Source organism: Struthio camelus, chromosome 1, assembly GCF_040807025.1.
Source record: "Struthio camelus isolate bStrCam1 chromosome 1, bStrCam1.hap1, whole genome shotgun sequence".
In the NCBI taxonomy this organism is placed as follows: domain Eukaryota; kingdom Metazoa; phylum Chordata; class Aves; order Struthioniformes; family Struthionidae; genus Struthio; species Struthio camelus.
The window spans coordinates 105697480-105721487 of record NC_090942.1 but is presented as its reverse complement, the minus strand read 5'-3'; the positions used below and the strand labels follow the sequence as shown (position 1 = coordinate 105721487).

General features: G+C 39.5%; 1 protein-coding gene across 4 annotated transcripts in view; it reads left to right on the top strand.

Annotated features, from left to right (window-relative positions):
• Positions 1 to 24008, top strand: part of POU2F1 (POU class 2 homeobox 1) — a 121701-nt gene that overhangs the window by 80407 nt on the left and 17286 nt on the right. For all 4 annotated transcript variants that reach the window (XM_068909628.1, XM_068909605.1, XM_068909618.1 and 1 more), the window contains 6 exons: positions 2848 to 2974; positions 11444 to 11538; positions 13808 to 13981; positions 17730 to 17871; positions 19999 to 20144; positions 21613 to 21792. In XM_068909628.1, coding sequence (XP_068765729.1) covers positions 2848 to 2974; positions 11444 to 11538; positions 13808 to 13981; positions 17730 to 17871; positions 19999 to 20144; positions 21613 to 21792 — 864 coding nt within the window. The remainder of the gene's footprint in view (positions 1 to 2847; positions 2975 to 11443; positions 11539 to 13807; positions 13982 to 17729; positions 17872 to 19998; positions 20145 to 21612; positions 21793 to 24008) is intronic.

The following is a 24008-nucleotide window of genomic DNA, read 5'->3' as shown; positions in this document are numbered from 1 at the left end:
AGAAAAACAGGATCAGCATAGGAAAAACAAGTCAGAGGCTGTTTTCATGGTTGCTGTTCAGAGATTTATTGTAGTGCTACAATTAACTACATAATAAGGCTTTCCCAAGGTAGAGATAAAGTTGGTTCTCAAATGAATTTGAGGGGCTGATAGGAGTCTTAAAGAGTAATTAGCCTTGGAGGTATCATTTCCATTTGGCATTAGAGTTATATTTCTGTATTTGGATGAGGCTTGGCCAAGATATCATTTGCAAAGGCAGATGTAGAAAATTAGATTGCTTGTGTACCGATTTAAAAACAGCTTTCTCATACTGAAGTGCAAGATTGTGGCAACAATAGCTGCCATGTCTTAGTTGAGTACCCTGCCTTATGAATACTAAACAAACAAACTCTCCTCCTTTGGTCCTCAAAAACAACAGTCATCTGCCCTATCCTGTTTCTTTGTACTCTCTTGTACGTGACTCCATCTGCTGCAGTCCTTCCCCTGTCATGTGAGATCTTCTGGTCTGCTGGGGGCTTTTAATTTGCTTAGCTTTTGGTAGGGGAGGCCCTCACTCCATTTATTCTTTTGTCCATCCTTTTTTTTTTTTCTTCAGAAATCTTTTGCTAACTCTCCCTTTTGGGGTTCTGCCTTTTTTGTCCTTTCCACCTGTATTTTCATTCTTCAGTCTCTCTCCATTTTAATTTCTTCCACCTAGTGTTCTCAGCCCTAGTCACTGTCCCCTACTCTTTTTTTCCCTCACAGCATCTAGCCCTCACAGCCAATTCGTTATGAGCTGCCTTGTGATAGGGGTCCACTCAGTCTGTGACAATATAGCATTAAATGTCAATGAATAAATGAGTGGAGGTCTCTGTCACATTGGTGGGCTCAGGACATAAGATTATTTTTACTAGCAGCGTTGGCCAATATAACGTTTTTACATGAAGTCAGAACAAACGTGGAACTCCTGGAAACAAGTGGAGCAAGCATATCTCTTGTTTTGGGAAGGAAACTGGCCTAGGCTTGGTAGGAATGGTTGCAGTACTTCTAGAATTTTCTGAAAGCAAATGATAATATCAATTTTTAAAACACTCTTTTGCACTGGGGGGCATTTTGGGGTATTTTGCTGTTGTTCTAAAATGAAAGTTTCCATTTCTAAAATGCTTGGTCAATGCCATCTGGTGTCTGTCTACCATGTTGTTGCACTGCAAGCTTTTGACTTAACATGTCCAAGTTGACAAAATGATTGATGGCCAGTGCCTCTGTATTGCAGGTTAAGTGTTAATTTTCTTATAATGTATGTCTATGTTTTCATAAATCAACAAACTTATTTCTCTTCCCTTGTCCTCCCCTGGCACCACTGCTCCTCCCAGAAAAATACTGTTGATGCAACTGTTAGGTTGTACTTTTAACAATTTTAAAATAATGTAAGAGCATAGACAGATTTATTCTGAGAACGGCTGCATTGCTTACATAAAACGTTATCCTTGTCAGTCTGCCTTGACTATTCATCGCTCTCTCCACTGCTGGCAGTTAATGGCCTTTCACATCTGCTGGCCAAGCAGCTTGTGTTGAGTGCTCACTAACTGCATCAGTCAAAATGAGTGGGGGTTAGTTTACAGGCCTTAAGCAGCAAGTCTTTGTTAATCTGATTCACTTTAATTGAAATATGTTAGGAAGTATGGTAACGTGAGAGCAGCTCCGTTCAAGCAGTCAGCCTGAGTGCTGGCCGAGGAGCGGGCTGGCATTGTTAACGTCGTCTTCTGACACAATTGAACCCAAAAGAGAATGTCTGTCTGTAAACAGTCCTTCATGCCTCAGAGAGGAAAGAAAGAAGGTTTTGTGGAGGTTTTCTGGTTTTTCTGTTTGTTTATTTTTGATTAACGGGAGGTTGTAACTGTGGGAAATGCTTTGAGTTTTAGCCACCTGCTTAAGGGCAGGTACTTTGCAATGCTGTCTTCTCAGAAAGGTTCTACGCATGCGTATACACAGTTTTCATAGATTAGCACTGGTAAGTTGTCTGGCTTTACACTGTGCTTCAGTTTTCAAATTTCAGTTCCTCTTGTTATTGCCCTGTTGGGAGAAGAGAGGAAAAAAGAAAGGCTCGGTTTTGAGGAATTTTCTAAATCAATTCTTTGTGTTTTCATTCTCCAACTAAGCAGCAAGTCAAAGTGTTTTTCATGGTGATTCAGTTTCTCAAAGATTAGCATTTGTGTAGAGACCAGTCATTTCATTATAGAAAATTACTAGTTGTGAATGGTTTAAGTAGGTAAAAGTAGGACACTTACAATAACTGTTTGGTGTTTTTTTCTTTTAGCCTTAATTAGAGCCACATTTACTATGCTTATTGTAATTGCTTCAAAAGTATTGAAATATGTTTTGTTTACCTTTTGAATTAACTGCTTCCCAAAATTTGACCTGAACAACCAGAGTGCAAAAAACTAGGAATGCACTTGATTTATCAACAATGGATTTCTGTAGCACAGTGGCATCCTCAAATAGTAAGTTGGAGAAATGCAAGTGCTAATAAGCCTAAAGCATTTGACAACTTCTGTGGGTAGTAGTGTGGAGGTGGGGTTTTTTGTTTGTGGGGTGGGGTGGGGGGAGGATGTGTTAGTAGTTGAGGGTTTGTTTGTTTTTAGAAGAAATACTTGGCTGGCGTATTTGGTAAGGAATGCCTGTTTGGTTTGATGAACAACAGTGAAATTCTTATTACCGGCATATATTCAGTAGCAGGACTGCTGTGTTTGAGATCCGCTTTTGTCTCTAAATGCTAAAATGCAGCTCCTTGATGGGAAATCTAGTTATTAGGAATCATGGCTGAGTTAAATGTCTAACACATGCACTTATTATCCTTTTCCCCTTAAGGATTTGCAGCACTTGCAGCAGCTTCAGCAGCAGAATCTCAACCTGCAACAGTTTGTGTTGGTGCATCCAACGACCAACTTGCAGCCAGCACAGTTCATCATCTCACAAACACCGCAGGGACAACAGGGTAAGTGTACTTTGCCAGAAGGGGGCAGGGGGGAAAAAGTCAGACATAGCTATTTAGAGGAAAAGGTGGAGCTGAGGTGGTTCTTGTGCCTTCTCTAAATGTTGATATTCCACAGGAGAAGTAGCAGTGTTGCAATTAGGGAACTTTAACAGGTGAGGCTGGCCCTTTCTGGGTGTTAGACCTCGGCATTGTCAAAGTGTGTGTGTGGCTCACTCCTCAAGGAGGGTCAGTCCAGAGATCATGTGGTGGGAGTGCTTATTAGCAGAAAGGCATCTGGGGAAGTGCTGCAACAACCAAATTTCTGGGCCAGACTCTCTGGACGTAAGTCTGCCAAGAAGAGCTTGGAGAAGACAACTCTCCAGAACTCGTAAGCCAAGTCCCAGGAGGTGGAGACTGGGAGGGAGTGTGGGTCTTCTGACCTAGGTCCATGCTAAAAGGGCTATAAAATTCTAAGACTAGAAGAAAGATTACAAAATTAGAGCCCCTGTGGGAGACTAGGAAAGTCTGTAAGTCTAAAGAGGGTACGGTGAACGTTGTCGTAAATTGCTATTATAATTGCACCTTGGGAGAAGGGCTAGAATGCTTGATTTTGTACACCCCCACTTAGGGAGATTTTTTTGCGGTGCACTGGCTTACATGTTAAAGGTAAATCAAGGCAGTAGAAGGGCATAATGCTAGACCAGTTAAAATTATGTACAGGAGCTTTGCTTTAAGAACTAATGCATTCGAGTTGCAATACTTCACAGTACTGGTTGCACCCCATTTTTTGATGCCCCAGGCAACTGCATTTGGCTATGGCCTCTTATGCTGATACACTCCAAGGGTCTTGTTTTCCCTTCTCTTCTACATAAATTCTCCTCAGTTGTTCAGCTCTGGCAGTTCGAAGGTCGTTGCTGAGAAGGCGTATCCTGTTATGCTTGAGGAGTCCTCCAGAGCCTCGCTGTCCTATAAAGCAGCTCTTTGTACCTCCTTTTCTTTTATAACTTTCGACTTTTGTCTTGCACTGTTCCTTCTTACAGGCTACAGCCTGGATAGAACTGGCTTTCCACTGCGCTACAGTGCTCTCACTATCTTAATGCTCTCCTGCCTGAGTGAAGGGTTGGTCAAAATTAACTGTCTTTAATAGTACTTGATTTAGGAGAGACTTTATACTAGCACTGATAGAGAATGGCTGATGGACTGTTCTTTGAGACTTTTAGTTATGTATGAATCTCTTAAAATGAAGCAGAATTTATAAGGTTTATGTATTTTTGCGGAAGACAACAAACTTCACCAATATTTTATTCAAGAGTCTCAGGATTCTTTAAAGTCTTTTCTATTATTTTTAAGCAAAAAAATTATCACCAGTCAATATTCATGTCTGCCTACAGTTTTTAGAAAATCAGAAGGTCTCTCAAATGTCTCTGAAGTTCATTCACAAGAAAGGAAACTAATTGAAACCGATTTTATTCATTTCTCAGAATGAGTTGTCTGCTATGTAGAAAGGAATAGAATTGGGAAGGAAGGGTTTGTTTTAAAATCTGAAGTCGAATAACTGCCAGAAGATGTTTTCATAGTACCTTTTTCAGGAGCTGCTCTGAAAATGATTTCTTGACTGCAGTTTAGTCTTGACTGCATATTGCTGTCATCGGTGACACGGTGTATGTGAAAACACCATGTTTTACTGGCAGTGTGCAGTCTGGACAATTAAATAGCTCAAAAATGCAGAAAGATTTATATTCTGTATTCTGACAATCAGCCATTAGTGTGTGACAACCTTCCAAACTGAAATGCTTGAATAGATCTAATTTTCTTCATGAGCGCTCAATGATAAAGCAACATGTATGTCATAATACTCCTTATCTCACTTTCTGGTATGACTTTCTGCAGTATTTCATGGTTATTATTAGAAGATCTTAAACAGTATGCTATCAATTATGAGAGAGAGAGCGTATGTTTTTCCTTTGTCATTGCTGTTCAGCTGAATTTTCTGTGTTGTTGTTGTCCTATTGCTCCACTAGTCAACTTCATAAAGTAGAAAACATTCTGAAGAAACTTACATTGAGCTTTCTTTAAAACTAAAGACATTCAACCTCTGGATGCCTCATCAGTACCGCGTACAGCTTTATATATAGGAACTCTCTTAGTAATTAAATGAAAAAATGGATTTATTTATATACTACCTATACTTAAAGAAATTGCTTTATAGGGTGCACTACATATTTTGTATACATCACTTAGTCATATACATGAGGAACACTATTCTCTTATGTCAAAAACAAGTGTAGGGGGAAATAGGAGCAAAGAATAATTTCTCTAAGGAAGATCATAGAAGACATGCTTGTACCTGGGAAGGTGATGGAGGGTAGAGCATTGCAATTATCAGCAACCACATTTAGATTCTTGGAAGGGGCTGAACCTCTTCATAAGATCCAACTTTTGAAAAATTTTAGAAAAAATCAATAACTAAAATATCAGTCAATGGTCAGGTTTCTGTTCTGGTATCTTTCTTCAGCATATACTGTTGATCACAGCGGATGTGAAATTCTCTCCATAAATTCACTGTCGTATGTCTAATGTAATCATCTTCTCCACCATCTTCTGGTTACTCAGTGGCTTACATGAAACAAATCATGAGGTTTCTGTTTTTCATGGCTCATAATAGGTAACAACATAACTGATGCAATTATTTCAAGCCTCAGCAGACAAACAGAAGATTGAATGGAAATAGAAATCTGTAATACTTTCTTGTTCACAGCAGTTACTGCCCCCATATAATATTTAAAGTCTCAGGCAAGAGGGTAGCACCTTATACTGTCTTTGTATCTCCTGTATGTGTTCTGTGAAGTAAGAGATCTGTCTCTAGTATCATCAGTGCAACATCCTTCACTGTACCTATAGATATGTTTGTTTTTCTTTTTTGAGTTACACTTATCAGATGACCTGTTGTCTTTTTACTCTGAAGATATTGCTAATAAAAAAAATGCCGATAAAAGTCTGAATGGAGAAGAAAAGTAGTGCTACATTTCATTTAAATTAATCCTGTAAACAAATGTTGTTAATATGAGAGGAAAAAATTGTATCACGGTAAAGAGAGAGAGCTGGTTTAGAAGCAGAACTTACTGTGGTTATAAAGCATGACCTGTGTATTCAGAAAGGCAAATGTGGAAGACAAGCTACTGATTAGCTTGTCTCAAAGTATTGCTGTTTATAATTAAAGGTCTTGTTTATGATTTCATTTTCTCATGTAAAAATACCTGTGATGATAGCAGATCCAATCAAATCCTGTTCTCTTCTTGGAAGCCTTTTAGTTGTACTATAGACTTTGAGACTTCACTTGTATCACTCAAACAAACAAACAAACAAAAACAAGCCAACAAGAAAAAAACACTTCAAAATGAATAGAGAAAGTTTTTGGCTTCACCCAGTGTGAGGATGAAGGAAGATGCATGAAGTTGCCTCCATTTCTTCTCAGATGCATTAAATTTATAATGGACAATGTACCTGTACTGCCATAACACAACTCCTGATTTTATTAGTAGTGCTGCATCCAGCAGCAGAAAGTGAATAATATCTACAGGCGCTGGTGCCCTCAGTATGCAGATGAGGAGACCCAGCTCTTCATTCTCAAGGGGCTCTTAATGACAACATCTTTGCTGACAGAGCAGTTGAATAAAATGTAGCTGAGTCAAACTCATTTCCCAAATAAGATGGGATAGCTTAAAATGGAACGAGGGAGCATTTAGAAGAAGAGCTATAAATGGTGACTCTTCCCCTGTCCTGCAAATGCCTGTTAACAAGCTATGAATTAAGTGCTTAACGTTTAGTGTTCTCTTGGAAATCAAGTCTTTGCTTCTAAGCACCCATACAGTATCAGTGTGAAAGCGTTGACTTCCATCACAGTAGTACAGCTACATATTTATATGGATCATTGATTAGGTACTCTGTAAAAGTGCAGTTCACAAACTTCAGCATATTTGCATCGTGTCCTTGAACTGATCTTGGAGGGTACCTGCATAGTGCAAAAGGTGGGACAGCCTGCAGCAGTTTAGTGTCTTAGCGGAACGTATTTGTAGGAACGCATCAAATTAGTACGTCTCTCCTTTCTTGACTGCCAATCTAATTCCAGCTCTGAACCTCCATTTTGGAAGATCTGGATTAGATAAAATGACGTACACCAAAAGCGCTCAGTGGTTTCTTTGCATCAGCAGAGATCACCAAAGTTGATCAAATGACAGTGTGTGTAGTGTATGGTATGATACTCTTCCTGCTTCCCTCTCCTCCTCAGTATTTTGCAGTTAATCAGATTGCGACATTGTAGTGGTTCTGCCTTGGAAGCGAACTTCCTGGATATGACCAGGAGAAGATGAACAGCTTTGGCAGAGAAAAAGCAGTCAAGTTCTTTTTAGATGAAAAATGTCACTCTTTTGGGAGATCAGTTAGGGATGAATTATGTATTGTGCTTCTGGGCCAACTTTTAAAAAGTTATGCTGAAAAAAATCTACACTTGAATGCTTATTTTATCTTTTTTTTTTAATTTTAGACAGTAACAGCTGAATCCCCAGATGATTTCTTGGGGACTGCTGGCTGGTAGGGAGAGTTTTTGCCTTGGGCCATTAATTCATACTAGGCTTAGATGTTGCAAGAAAAGTCCTGGGCTATGGTAGGTGTATTTACTTTAACTATTAAAAAATATTAAATACCTCTAAAACATTGCATTTTTCTTGCATAAATTCTTATCTGCCGCAGCACTGGTGACACCGTTCTTCTGGAGCTTTGTATAGGTGAATCAATTTGCTGTTATTACTATAGGGGCAGTAATATCACTGGGCTCTTAGTACCCAAAGCAGCAGGTCAGAAATACTATCTCTGTAAAGTTAAGTTTGCAAGTACAATGTTAATTTTTATAGAATCCAAGAATCAGGTAGGGTGGAAGGGACTTCTAGAGGTTTATAATAGCCTTCCTCAAGGCACGTCCAATTACAGCAGTATGCTCGGCCAGTCATATTTTGAGCATCTCTTAAGGATGGAGACTCTGCAGCCTGTCTGTGTATCTGTTCCAATATTTGATGACCCTCATGGTAAACAATTTGTTTCCATATATCTAGTTGGAGTTTTCCGTGTTCCAGCCTAAGTCTGTTGCCTGTAATTGCTGCACCCTTTCAATAAGAGTCCATCTCTGTCATCTTTACACTCTCTCATCAGGCGGTTGAAGACAGCACTAATATTTCTGCTTAACCTTCTCTTTTTAAGGCAGAACAAACCCAGCCCTCTTACCCTTTCCTTCTATATGTGTATGCCAGCCCGCTGGCTATCTTGGTGGGCTTTCACCGTACTTATTCAAGGATGTCAATGTGTGTCTTGTACTGTGAGGCCTAAGGCTGATCTCAGATGTGACAAATAGTGGGGAGGGGTCACTTCTCCCAACCTGCTGGGCTGCGTTCTTGCTTATGCAGCCCAAGATGGGTTCGGCCTTCTTCACTGTAAGAGCGTGCTGCTGACTGATGTGCAACTTGTCCTTCAGGACTGCCAGGTCCTCTTCTGCAAAGCTGCCTTCTAGTTAGCCAGTGCCCAGCCTCTACAGCTGCATGGGGCTTATTCCAGCCCAGGTGCCACACTGCGTTCTCCCTCATTGATCTTCATGAGGTTTCCTTTTTTGCAGCCTGTCTAGGCTCTGACCTCCAGTCTGTTGACTGCTTCCCTCCCATTTGGTATTGTCTGCAAACTTGCTGAGAGGATGTTCTGTCCCATCATCCATAACGCAAATAAAGAAGTTAAATGGTACTGCCACCAGTGTCAGTCCCTGATGAACCAGGAAAGTTTGAATCACTCATAGCAGTTACCTAAAAGGTGTGGTTTTGGACTTCCATTATGTTTAAAAGGCTGTGCTACTTGCCCTATCACTTGATTCACTGACGTTATCCTAGACCGAGGTAGGGAGCAGCAGTCTGATCTCAGAAGAACGAAGTTGAAGTTTATACTAGTAAAAGTCATACCCGAGAAGGACAAAACTGCAGCTGCCCACCCAAGGAATTCAGCAACCTCCAAATAGTATATGCCTGACAAGTATCTGAAGAGACCCTTAAATCAAAGGAAAAGGTACGTGCTTTGCCGAAATGTTTCATCTGCTTTCCCCATCCTCTGATATTACTTCAGTCATCTTCGGCTTGAACTTCAGCTAACTTGTTTTTTTCTGCGGTTTCTGCTGGAGAGACCTTGTAACAGCATTTCTGAGATAGGATAAAACGATACAAAAACTGAGTATATGAAACGTGTTCGGAATATTTTACATTATCCTTCTGTGCTAATTACTTCAGAATATCCAGTGAGAACAAAATGAGGAAGAATGTAGTCATCTCATGTACTTAAGCAGAAACGTTATTGCTAGAAAATCATCCTCTGGGATTTTTTTGAGGACAAGAAGTTACAAAAAGACAGTCCTAATTACTCTGGTTACAGTCGTAAGATAAGTCAGTAAATTGTGATCAATGCTGTTACAGGTGGATTAGAGGTCAGCTGTGGTAACTGTAAGCTTCCTATTTCTTGCCTCATTGTTGGTCAGCCACTCTGTGGCATCACTGTGACAGTTTACACTTTTCTATTTTAGGTTGTTAGAATTCACTGCTACTAAATAAAGGTCAAAAGCTCTTCGCTTAGAGGTGACTATTCAGTTATTAGTTATTACCTTGGGGCACCTGCAGTCGTCTTTCTAGTGAAAAAACATCTGCACTGCAAAAATACCATGCAACTAGTAGTAGGAAGCGCTCTCAGAAGTTCCTTAAGCTGATCCATTCTCTCGCTATGGCTTTTCAAAAACACAGCTGAACTGTGTTGATTATGTGGTGCAAAGCAAATTTATGTAGCTGTTGTCCGTGCTGTACTGTTACTTTGCATAAGTAGCTGGCTTTATCCTGTAGTTCTTAAATATTTTGTTAGCAATACATTTCATTTAAAATACTTATTCGACACTTGTTACTTGTTACTTTTTTTTTTTAATACAATATTAGTGAAGGCCATTCTTTTCTGGTTGTGTATCCCACATCAAGAATATGACTTTGTCCTTCCTACTCCATGCTAATCCCAGTTTTCATGGCTCCTGTGATCTTAATCTTATAAAACATCCAATTTCCCATTTGATAGTCATCATATCCTAAACTCTTGTGTCCCCTGCCTCTGTTCTGGTAAGAAGTAGCTGGTCTTGAGTAGCATGCGCTGATAGATCAGCCTGCTGATGAGCCAGAGTGGACTATGCTGAATTCAAATTGCAGAATTGTTCTTATGTGGATGCTTACTTGTATTCTGTCTGCTGGGTGACCATAGTCTTCTTGCTGGGTTGTAGGAACTTGGAATCTTTAAGACACCTTTCAAATGTAGTTTTAATTAGTTGGGGTCCTAAATTATTATAGGGAAGTTGGTAGTCGTGGTCAGAAGTGACATAAATAATAACCGTAGTAATATGTACAATAAAATTGAGGGAGGAGACTACCTGCAGGCATATCTTTGTCAAGATTCTTGCCCCTTAAAAGTACACGTTGGACTATTAGAAATGCAAAAAGCCCAACAAACTTCTAGTTTTAAAAAAAAATACGTTTCTCAGTTTCTTGAGCAATTTAATGAACCATATGGGTAGTGGATGTTAGAATAATTATTTTTAGAATGACAGCGTATTTTGTAGATGCACAGAATCACTTACTGCCAGAAGTGATATGTTTCTTATTTAACATTTTTGATTTGGAATCTGTATTGGTGGCACGAGTTCCGTTTGTTCTTTAGTGCTGTCATTCTTTTCATGGTAGTGGGATTTTCATATATTCATTGTAATCCTGTTTGTGCAATTTAAACAGTGTTCAGCACTTATCTAAGATTTAAGATCTAATTATTCTTTCAAAAGATTCCTTCTTTATTTCAGGCAGGAGGAGGAGGTTATCTAGGCTTCTTCTGTCTCCTGGTGTGGTCTACTTAAGTTTGCTGGAGAAAGTTGCCTTCAATGGTAAAACAGTTGTACAGTCAACAGTTGTAAAGCAGCTAGCAGGAGGTGACGTGGAAAGGAAGAAGGGTGAACAACGAGCCACGTTTGTGGGTTTGGTTAGCATTCCATTGTCGCAGACCTGTTCGCTTCCGTATAGCTCCCTAGTTTTTGGTCAGCTGTTGGTTACTGGAAAAAGCATACCCAAAGTCTGTAAGCTGAAAAGGGAAATAAGTGATTCCTGTGCACAAAACTGGGATGACCTGGATCATTACAAACTGTTTCTTCAGAGAGTGGTACAGGCTTTTCTCTTTCACCTTTCTGTCACCCTTTATGCTTCAGGAAAATGCAAGGGAATTTTGGACTGAAAGTCCAAAGCCTGGAGATGTCTCTGCAGGGATGAAATAAAGGCTTGCCTCTCAAACGTCTTGTAACTTCGTTATTTGGCAGGAGCCTTCTTTCACCTCATTTCGTGTTTTAGTCGTCTTAAATGACAAACTAAAAACCCTCTCTTCTCTTTCCAGGTCTCCTGCAAGCGCAGAATCTCTTAACGCAACTACCTCAGCAAAGCCAAGCCAACCTCCTGCAGTCTCAGCCAAGCATCACCCTTGCCTCGCAGGTCAGGCTTATTTCTACAGTTTATTAGTTGCTTTGGGGGGATTTGCATTATTGTAAGTGAAGGCACCCTTTGTGTTAGTCACAGGAATGGATATTTTAGCTATGTTAATGAGTTTGTCTTTTTAGACAGATTCAGTGTAGAACTGAAATAACAGAAACTTTCAGTTTTGTAAATTTCCATTCTAAGGTGCCTTAGCTTTATAAACTTTATTTTTAGCTGAATATTTTCATGCTTGATCTTCTGAGTTAATGGGGCTAGAGGAGCGTTTGCTTTCTTGTAAGGTTTTCTTGGGCAATCTATAAACTTGTGAAATTCAGAGGACCAAAAAGTTCAGAAGAGCATTGCTGACTAGTTGGGTGGTTTATTGTTTCAGGGGAATGGGAGAGTTAGATTGCAGTGGAAATTTGTCTCTATTCTATTATTTTGATATTTTGCTAAGTCATTGCCAGTCTTAGTTACCTTCTGTGAGAGCGAGGAGATTGTTAGAAATGCACTAAAATGTTCTATTAGAAACACCTTAAAATATTAAAGCTCTATTATTAAGCTTTCAGACTGTAAGAAAAGCAATTTTAAGGTTGCACGTGCCTGCAAATTTAATTTTACTTTGCTCTGTGTTTTACTGCGTGGTTTAGTTACATGACTGCTCGCTGTTTCTCAAATACCATGTAGTATCTTCCTGCCAACTTGGTTGCATGTAAGAAATTTTTAGTCTGTAATATGAAGCCTGAGTCTATCAATCTTAGAAAACTACGTTTTCTCTTATACCACATACAGTATTTTTAATGCACCATGTGGAAAATGGAATTTGTCCCATCTCTGTAGTTCATACCTCAGGTAGCAGCAGGACTCCTTACTAAAGGTTATATTTGGATTAAAAAAATGTATTAAAACCACAAAAAGGAAATATATAAAGGGGGTGAAGTCAGTAAAGACATATTGCAGTAATTGCCAACTGTGTTTAATGTACATTTTAAAATATTAAAAACCTTTATAGTGTGACATATATATTTGCAATCCTAGAAGGATCATATACGATCACATTATTTCTCAAATAATGGAGTTATAGATCCTGACCTCCCTTTACCATCTGCTGTGCTCTGCAAAATACTGCTGTGCTAAGCCAGGAGAAAACTCACTTAAGGAGCAATGTAAAGACTCAGCTATGTATGGGACGTTTGTTTTCGAACAGCTGTTTGTGTACCCTTGCAAGCTACTGTAGCGTTGCGTAGACTTGAGGCTGTTCTTATTTGTGCTGAAGGAGTGTGTAGCTTCAGAACTGGGCATAGGATGTAAAAACATGAAGTCACCTTTGCTTAGGCCCTTCAGCTAAACTGATAGAATTTAGCTAGAGCAAAAGATTTGTCTCTGCATCTCAATTCATGTATTGCACCTAATTCAAAACACGTTTCTCACGTTCCCATTGTACATAAAACCTGAACTGGTTAATGCCAGATCTTAATATATTTTGTTCACCTGTGGATATTTTTCATGATGCTCAGATTTTTTCAGATTCTTATTGCTGCTGCAGAGCAAAATGTTCAGGAATAATGAGCCTTGTGCTGATTTCCTTGAAAATTAGCCATTTATGTAGCCGGGGGGGAGGGGGGGAAGGACCTGAAGGGAATAATTTTCTGCAGTTTGCCTTTGCTTAATTTCTCATATCATGATTACAGTCGCCCTTCCTGTTGCAAGTATCTATAGAGTTAGAGAGTGATCTATTTTTCTCTTTGGAAGAGTTGAGTCAGTCACGAGAGGTAGCATTAGGGGAAACTTGCCGTGTTTGCTGCCTCTGTACGTGCTTGCTGTTCCAAGATTAAATATGAAACTTGAATTTTTCGGGCTGATGATGATCTGCCAGCTCATGCAAGCAGTAAATTCCATTTTAGAATGTTTAAAAGGGAATGAAGGCCAAGCTATCTATAAAAATGATAGAATTATACCAAATAGGAATGTTCAGCCTTTCTTTGAGCGGCCTCTGCAGCAAGTGCAAGTCATTGGTAACCTGCTGCACAGAACATCTCTTACTTTTCTTTAATTGGTTCTGACAGAGCCTTTAAAAGGCTGTCATACTAATACAGTTTTCTGCATTGTGATAGCTCGCTCTTGAGAGAAACGTAAATAAATCAGAGGAATGTTCAGATTGCAGGAAGTGTTGAATTCATTAATCTTTCTCACAGAAGCCTCATATGCCTTTTCTAAGTTTTATTTTTGCTGATTATTCTTTTAAGTCTGATTTTTTTCATCTTTTCCTTGGTCTTTATCTCAATAGCCAGCAACCCCAACACGCACAATAGCAGCGACCCCCATTCAGCCACTTCCACAGAGCCAGTCAACACCAAAGCGAATCGACACTCCCAGCTTGGAGGAGCCCAGTGACCTTGAGGAGCTTGAGCAGTTTGCCAAGACTTTCAAACAAAGACGGATCAAACTTGGATTCACTCAGGTGAGACTAAGTACCTTAGCGCCTGCCAGCGTGGAATCAGAGGCCTTATCTTTCAAGTCTAGAGGGAGACTCCAATTCTGTCTTTTCCTAGGAATACCTTCTGAAATAGGGTTATGCTCTGGCCTTTATGTAGGGGATTTCTAAGACGTAACAGAAAAGGCCATACATCCGATATCTTACTTCCCTGTTGATTTTAAAGTATAGCCATTTTCCCAGCAGGTACATGCATTTACCAGCTCCAGATGTCATTGCACGTGCACTGTTCATTCTACAGAATTTAAAATGAGTGGGACACAACACTTGAAAGCTGCCTTCAGAATTTTGGAATATTGGTACAATATTCCAAAAATCATGCAGCACAATTACCTGTTTAAAAAGCATGTGCCAACTGCGAAGTTGCTTTGGATGTCAAAGGAGTTTTCTCCTTCAACCTATTTTCCTATTAAAAGTCAATGATTTCTTTATTTAATGCTTTTGCTAAGGATGCTAAAAAAAAGCTGAGAGGGCTGTCACCTTTGAAGTTTGTTCCTTGCAGAAGCGTCCTGGAGTTGTGGTTTGTTTTCTTTATAAGCTCAGAAGTACCCATAAAGCTGAAGAAAAGTAATCTTGAACATAGCAAAAATGGTTGAATGAGAAGTGCAATTAGAAGTGCAAACTGCAGTTATATGTTCCATTATCCTGTTGAAAGGAGCTGCTGTTGAATCCAAGAACCCTTTCTTAATAATATCAAAATGAAAATTTTTTTTCCTGCAAAATTAAAATAATCTGTCCAGATAAAGAATTAATTTTGGCAGTAGACTGTGTTAAGCATAAATGTGGTTTGCTAGAAGAAATGGCAAACAGAAATCAAAGCAGATATTTAAGTCTGAGCTCAGAACAGTCAGTCCAACATATGTGATTTTTTTGCTCCTTGGAATAAGTAAACCTACTCTAGCTGAAAGTATGTGCTGAAGTCGGATTTATTTTTCTGGCAAGGTTCTAAGTGCTTGAAAAATCAGGATTCATAATGAAAGTTCCTGGCAGCCTCTTAATTACAACTCCAGAACAAAATGTTCTTAGTAAAATAAAGTGCATTTTGCTGGCATGTGTGCCTCCTTCCCTCCCTCCTTTCCACTAGAGGGAGGTACACAAATGCAACAGTGATAGTCAAGCACAAAAGCTAGAATAGAGCAGAACTGAACAAAGTAAAATATAATAGCTTCCCTATAGCCTGACTGAGGAAGTTCATATAGATCTTTAGTTAATCTGTTTAATCTGCCCTGCTGTGAGATGATTATAACGGAGCAACTAGACTTTTAAAGCTATGTTTAACTCTTCTTTATTGACCTTGTTGTGAATTTTAATGATCAGGAAAAATAAATATGATTGCTCAGGCTTGCATTCAGCATTTAATTTTGAGCTTAGACAAGGAGAATTTTGAGAAAGCAATAAAATGGCATTTGATCAGTCCTTTCTTACTCTGAGCGCATATACGTGTAGTTAGGCAGTTCTAGTAATTTTTACCTCGTTGCATAGTTGGATAATAATTAAAGAACCCTATACTTAGGGATCCTGTAGTTGCATAATTAGACTGCCTTTCAGAGGATAGCAAAAATGTGTTTCCAGTGGTGCCATAAGCTTTTTCAGACCCACCAGATTTATCCAACCCCACCCCTGCCTTTCAAGAATAATTGTAAGATCTAGTTTGCATTGCAAACTAATCTTAACCACCATTCTCTCTTGTAAGTGGTATAACAGACAAGTTTTGAATTTCAGCAGCTCTGTCTTCTCTTCCCATCCCCAAAAGTGTCCAGAGGAGATGGATTTAAGGCCTTTCATTTAACTGTTTTCTGTAAAAATATCGCTGTTTGACCTACAGAAACAAAAGGAACATACCGCATCTTAGGGCTACTGCAGGTACATGACTGATTGGACAGTGGAGGTTCAAGCTATATGAAGAAACATTTGAGACTATGTTATTGTTACTCTTGTATAAAATACTATCTATAGTTGTCCTTCTGAACTTCCTAACAGACCTCTGCATACAACTATGGTGTACCTTATGACCAGCTGCATTCATTACCAGAGCTTCATGCAACCTACAGACTAGGTCAGATGCAAATAAGGTGTCTTTATTGTCTGTTCCAGCCATCCTTTCCAATCGCAATGTAGAAATTTCTCACCCCAGTATATAAATTCCTCTGCCTGTGACTTAAGTGTGGCCACCTTTTGACATGGTAAACTATTGACAAAGAAGTGGTTAACTATTCATTGTAAATCACATGGCAAATGTTAGTGAGACCAACATAAATATCAGAAATAAATTTGTTTAGGGGACTGGGACAAATGTCATAACTCTTTCCTGCCAAAGCATAAATCAACTTATCTCTAAAATGGTTTAAATAGCCAGGTTTTCTTTGTCAAAAACCTACTAGAGCATCCATGTTACTTCTCTTAGAATGATTTATGAGTTTTGAAATGTGTAGAATCTAGGGATGTGGGTAGAGGTATAAATGCGAGTTCCACCTGTTTCCTCTTCTGATTGAAAGACTTAGAAACCAATTTCTCTGTTCCTCTTCTAGGAAGGATTTTGTTTTCTTCATGCAACCTGCACAGTTTACTAAGCTTACCAAAGGATTTCTTCTTCCTTGCTTGAATGTGGCCACTCTGCATGCTGTCATGTACTTGTATCAAGCTGTGGTTGTGGGACTGACCTAAAAGGAAAGAAAGCAAGCTTTATGCACAGTCCAACTAACCCACTTGTGATTAAACTCCGCTAACTATGCTCAAGCTCTTCAGTCTCTTCTTCTGGACTTTTCATCACTTTTTTGTATTAAAAAATAAAATTATAAGTTAAACTACTTTAGAGAAAATAGCATACTTTTCAAAGATTGTTCAGTTTTTTCCAAGGACAGGACCTCTGTGTGTTAAAAGAAGACCAGAAAACATTGTGGTGTATTTTAGTGGCCATAATCAAAAACTGATTTATTTTCAAATGGGATTTCCGAGTGATACTTCCTTAGTGTAAAGTACATGGAGGTATGTGTATAGCTATTAGGATAGGCAGAATGTCTGATAGCTAGCTAAAATTTGGAAAAGCAGTAAGAAAGGTAAAGAGATGATCTGTAAATTTCCCAGATAGCTTTCTGGCACATGGGTAATGGTAGTGAAGACTACAGTTAATCATTTTTTGAAATGGTTCAACTTCATGTCTGCTTTGAAAGGACTATCTGTGGGGAGAAGTTGGGTTTGAACCTCAGAAGATACTAGAAGTTCAGATCAGAATATCTTTACATTTATTTAAGTGTGATATATGTTTACAGACAAACTTCATTCATCTTTTCAGCTAATACGAGGGCATGAATACCCTGCATTTCTACTTATTTGAACTTTTCTTCTTTGGTGTGAAATATGTAAATACTTAAATCTGCTCCTAAAAAGAGCTTGGCCCATGATTTTAAAGAACAAAAAAAAAAAATATGCAAGTTGTAGTACTCAGTGTTATGCTTAGTGACAATGCTAAGAAGACAAAGCATAATGGATTTCCTGGAAAGAGTTCCTTGGTTACATTGCATGAGATTTGAAAAGATGACATTTCTTTATGACTATTTGCTTTAGCGTGAATCCTGTTAGCACTGAGCAAGTTTCTGTGAACCTGAAAACCCACTCACACCAATAGAGTCATTAAAAGAGCACAAGAATGTGACAGGATTCCTTGCTTTGGAAGTACCTATGTTAGTGAATCCCTTTTTTCTTTTTCTTTGTCCAGGGTGATGTTGGGCTCGCTATGGGCAAACTCTATGGAAATGACTTCAGCCAAACTACCATCTCTCGCTTTGAAGCCTTGAACCTCAGCTTTAAGAACATGTGCAAGTTAAAGCCACTTCTGGAAAAGTGGCTCAATGATGCAGGTGAATAAGTCTGTATATCTCTTCACCAGCCTACCAAAATCAATAGGATTCTGAAAAACCCTTAACCGCTTCGTTTGTGCCCTTATGGTATTATGAAGCCACCGATTTTTGTAACTTTCCATGGGACAAATAAGGGTGTAGGGATAAGTGTCCATACTTCCCCATTCAGGTGTCCATATGCACCTGAAATAGTTTCAGTGTGAACATTTATAACTGTGTTCTGCAGTCAGCTGAAATCACTGCATGGGGTGAGGTATAATGTGTGTCATGGTTTTCCTCCTTCATGTGTGTTAATGCATATAACTTCTAATCCACTTCTAGCTTTTTCAGATGCGTAGCTGAGAGACGGTTGCATGGTTTGTTGTTTCAGTAAGCAGAGCTTATTGCATTCATCTCCTCCTACATCCCCTATGTGCATTCTTTTCATCTCTCTCCAAGAGTCCTTGCAAACACTCTCTTTCTCCCCATAGCAAGAGTTAAGTGTGGGTTAGGTTTTGTTTTTTTTCTTCCAGAATTATTTTTTCCTGGGAGATAAGTCATTCATTATACCAATGTTTTAGTACTTTTTTTGCATTAGCAGAAGGAGCTTGGACAATAGTGCTGGGTGCTAGGATAGAAGGTGTTTAAGACCGCTGTCAACCTTTTTTTTTTCTCCTAAGTATACAACTGTACATAGCATAAAGCTGATGAATCTGCTAAACAGATGGCAGGGACAATGTGGGACAGTGTGTGCCTTCCTATTTTTACCAAAAATGAAGAGAGCTCTATACTGATGCCTACAGTGATCCCTGAAATTTTGAAAGCAATTGAATGTAGTGTTGAAACAAGGAAGAGTCATTCTGTTGTGCTGACAAGGGCTATCCTTAGGTAATCTGGATCTGTGATAGCAAATGTCAAGATCTTCTCGCTGAGTGGTCTAATCCACAGGATAGAGGTCCCCTAACCCAACAGCAACGCTGGGCTAGTATACTGCCACAAGGAATGCCATAATTTGCTTTTCCAGCTAAGTTGAAGAAATATTTGTATCAGGAAAATGAAGATAGGGACCATAAACAGCATTAGGGTCCCTCACAGCTTGGAAGCTGTGAACCGTTGTCTTTGAGACTGATTTACTGTCATGAAAATCTTTGGAAGAAAGATTCGTGATGTCTTTTAGTTTCCATTCAACAACTTTTAGGTAAAAGTAGGCAGGAAAGACATACCAGTGACCCTTTTCATTACGTTACACTGCAGTGTTGCAGTACTGTTTACTGTTGTGGAACTTGGCTTGTTCTGTGCAGGGTTTTTGGGATGGAGTGGGGATGCAGCAAGTTTATGGGTGTCATCATTGAAAAATATGTAATCTAGAAAATGATGAATTGAATGTATTTGCCCATGTGAGCCTATGAGAATGTTCCTGAGTACTGTGAACTGTGTGACACCTAATAATCACCCAAAAATGCCCATGCATTGAGGGGTCTGCAGTGTTCTCAGCCATAATTAATCACTTTGTTGCAACCTGGTTGTAACTTCTTCTACACCTTCTTCTAGAAAGTGGATTAAAATGAATCCTCTTTGCTCTTCTGTGGAGCCAAGAAAAATAGGATTAGGGGTTCACAGCTAGAGACCTGCTGCAGCCAAGGAGGAGGAGCTGCAGGCTGTGTAGGTGATTCAGCAGAGCTGCCTAGCATTGAGTATCCACTAGGAATTCTGGAGTGGAGAGGCTGAACATTGTAAAGCTGGCTATAAGCTCCCTCTTCCTCCAGAGCAGGTAAAAGAAATTCCAGGCTGCTCAGAGTTTTTGTAATTGTCTGTGGCTTATGGATATTAGGCACTGCTTTTTTTCTTTTAAACTGTGTTTTGCAGTAAGTGTGTGTGAGGTGGTATGAGGTAAGAATGAAAGAAACATGACAGAAACGATACTGTGGCAGAATTCAGGAGCAGCAAGTGCCCTCTAGGCTTCCTTGTAGCTTTTAAGTTTTGAGTTCCAACTATAACAACGATTAATACATGTGGGCTTCAGAATTTTATGTCTCTCTGGGATAGATACAGAGTGTGTTTTAACATCCCTTGCAGAGGTGAACATTTGCATTAGGCTTCACCGCATTGAAATAAAATCTCCTGATTTATGTTACTTTACTCTTTCAGAAAACCTCTCATCTGATTCAACTCTCTCCAGCCCAAGTGCCCTGAATTCTCCAGGGCTGGGGATTGAAGGCTTGAACCGTAGGAGGAAGAAACGCACCAGCATAGAGACCAACATACGTGTGGCCTTAGAGAAGAGTTTCCTGGAGGTCAGTGGTCCTGTTGCTCTGCTCAACTATAAAGAAATGAAGAAGCTTTGTTTAACATCGTATCTCCTAGAACAAAACTGTTCTATGCTCTTTAGGAAAATGCTTGTACTAAAGAAGGTGAATACAAAGACTATGCTAAGAAGCACACAATCAGTGTCTACCTTATTTGAATAAAAATGACCCCCACCCTCAAACCCTAAAGCCCCCAAAAAGCAACTCATTGGTTCTTGCAGTTTGTCGTCTCTGTGGTTTTGTGTTCCATGTTACTGAGCAATAGGTCAAAGTCTGATATTACGCACGTCAAAAAGGGGGAAAAAAAAGAGTACCCCTTTTGAGGATGGATAAATGGGGTGACAGTCTAAACATACACAACGTGGGGTTCTTAGCTGGCCTTATGTTACTGTTGTCACTTTTTGCAGTTGTGTGTGCAGGTAGCCCCTCTAGGTAGCCCCTTCAACGTACCTATCTTGTGTTACAGATCAGGATGACTTGAGGTTTCTTTGGCCGTCACTGTAGTCAATCTCGTTTCCTCCTCCTCCTTTTCAGGAGATACCGAAAGAAAGATATCCTTATCAAGGTCTAGAATTCCTTGAAGGATTAACTCCGAAGTCAAATCCCTTCTCTCAGAAACAAGCATGTGAGCTCAGTCTTCATCACCCATCTACAATGAACACAGCTTGCTGTTAGTCGTAACTAGGAAAACAGAGGGCAGAATTGCCTGTTATGATCTATCCCTAGTGTACCACTGACCAGATTCTAGGTATAAATTGCCTATCAAGATTTCTGCCTCGCGGAGGTGAAGTCTTTGCTGGCATGAAGGCACATCTGCACTTCCATGTAGGCACAGAGTAGAGTTTTACGTTGGTGGGCCTCATATAAATTATTGAAATTTCTGGTATCTCAAATTTATATGAGAGCTGGTCAAAGTTTTCACCTAAAGGACCTGGTCAACTTAACTGGCTTTCACACCTGGCTGACCAAATGAATCACAGCTCACGAACGGAAGGGTTGTTTCCCTAGGAAACCCTAGAGAGGCGGCCGTCCACATTCAGTAGCATTCATGATGGGAAAGTCTAAGGGAAATTGCAAGAAGGTTTTGCAGAGAAAAAAGGCTTATTCCCTGTCAAGTGAGAGCGTTTGGAGGAGTTTGGAAGGAGACATAATTGGGGAAGATTGTAGGTTTTTCAGTTTAATAATCTTGAAAAATTTCAACCAAATTGACAAAAGGATGCCTTGTCTGTAAAATGCCAGGCATCTTGAAACCTGGAGCTTTACCCAGGAGGAGGAGTGTATCTGGGACGAAAGGACTGTTTGAATGGCCCTTGAAGTCCCTCAGGCTGTCCAACTCCTGCTTCCCTGTGCAATCCTTCTTTTTTGGTAAATCAGAAAGGCTCCTTCCAGCCATGCGCTGTAAAGTAAAACTTGAGAAAGTAATTTTGCAGCTTTTCAAGTACCATCTCTTTCTCAGAACCAAAAGCCTACCTCGGAGGAGATCACCATGATAGCTGACCAGCTAAACATGGAGAAGGAGGTGATCCGCGTTTGGTTCTGTAACCGGCGCCAGAAGGAGAAACGAATCAACCCACCCAGCAGTGGTGGAACCAGCAGCTCGCCCATCAAAGCAATTTTCCCTTGCCCCACCTCACTGGTAAGAATCAAGACTTTGTGGTGGCACAGCCGGTAAAGATAGTTGCACTCTGCTCTTTGCAAAGTTGCACATGCTACACCCATCTTTATACAGCAGATTTGTGGTCATAAGTTTTCTCTGGATTGTACTGGCATTTTAAATATCCTACTAGTGTACTCTAAAAGAGATAGTGTTTACAAATTAGACACTAGTTTGGCTTTCGATTGGGATGTTTTATTTAGCCAGCTCTTGAGTAAATATTCCAACTAGCAAATTTGTAGTCAGGGTTATTACTTTGGAAATATGCCAGAGGATCATAACTCCTGTTTATGTCTAGATGGCCTCTCTTGCCCAAATTTATTTTTTTTTAAATGGTAATAATAAAAGAATGCTTAACTACTCTACCCCTTCCATCTTGTTCTTAGCTGCACTGATGCTGATGAGAAGATTATCAGCAGTGAAAATACATTTGGAGTTTGTCACATAAATCCGGTGATACTATTGTTGTCGCTTTTAGCCAGGAATGATTTCTATCAAAAAAGGAATGGAACAAAGGAACAATTTAGCTAATATTCATGTGATTAATTTCCCCAACTTGTATTTGCCTCAGGTAAACACAAACTTCATGAAAATAAGAGTAACAAAACACATGCATCAAGGTTCCTTCAACTCCTTTGCTACCAATGTCCGTGGAGGTCTGTTTTTATAAATAGAAACAAACAGTAGCTATTAGATTTCATAGTAGCTATGCTAATAGCAATGTGGTGGAATTTATGTAGCCTGTAGCTATCCTTTTGTAGTATTTATTCCACCCTCATCACTCTAGTAGCTAATATCTTCCAGTACTTCATTAAATCATTAATTTTGGTGACATGTCATTCTTTTCCCTCATCCTTGTCTCGGGATGTGTGCATGCTAGTTTTTGTTTCAGAGGAAGGGATGTGTTAAATGTACTCAGTCCTTTCGCTTTCTAAAAAATAAAAAATAAAAAAAAAATGACATGCCTTGCTACCAAAGTAGAGCATAGTGAGATATGTGATAGCGTTTAGTTACTGTGCAAGCTTACTCAGACTGCAACTTAAGAAAACTCTCCTGCATAAAAGAACTTTTGTTCTTTTATTATAAACTACTATTGTACATGAGAAATTAAGGTGTTAACCACAAGTCTGCATTCTTTCAATGATGTTTCACTGAATCGTTTTCATTACAAACTTCTCTAAGACTGTGCTGCCACCCAAATGAGTGTTCTAGCCCCTTCACCACCTTCACTGGCTACGTGCTTTGTTGATTCCTTGTATCAGCTCTAGAGATTGTGTATCCATAGGATGATTCGGCGCAGTTTACTCGTGTAACTGAAAGTTAAGCATGCAATGATCACTGATTCCTTTTCGGTATGGCAGGATGACTAATCTGACTCGCACCCTGGCAACACAGGTGCTAGAGCTCTGAGGCAGGGTTGAAGAGGAAGGCTCCTTTGATGGCAGCCCACTGCTGCATTGGCTTGAGTCAGGCCTTGGAACCACATGGTTAACTGCATCAATCCTAGGTCGTTCAGTGCTCTGAAGTATGGTCTGTGACCTTGACCTTAACTATTCTTTGCACAGGTGTGATGTATTCACAGTAAGCTACATTAGTGGGAAGTGTACTATGTATCTAAGTCTTCTTCATTTCGTAGACTATTTGAGGTGTACAGAAAGCTTTTAGATCTGTCCCAGTTGCCCCAGCCTTGTTTAAAATGTATGAAGCAGTTGGCTTCCTATAAGAGGATAAGCAGCATGAGAGAGATTTCTCTGATAATAAACTTAAGGTAAGAGAGGGGAATGGGAGGAAGGTTTTAGCCGATATTAGCTATGTTCTCTTGGGCAATCCTAAAGGATTCATTTCTCCCATTGATGTTTAACAGTCTTCAAACATTACAGTTGGACACCATTTCTGGTCCAGAAAAAAATTCTTTCTCTGCTCATATTTATTTTTTCCTCATAGGCTAGTTCCTCCAGCCTTAAATCCTTTGGTGGTTTTTTTTTTCCTGAAACATCTTCAGTTTATTTTAGCTTGTTTTTGTACTAAACTGTCGACAAGAAAATGAGCTAATGTCATATGAATGTTTTTAAATTCAGAGATCCTTCCTCTGGCACAAGAAACTTGTCAAATTTGAGATCATAGTTTGGTTGAGTAGAAGTGAAATAACAATTACTTTCGCCATTTAATCGGAGAAGGAGATCTGGATCTGGAAAGAC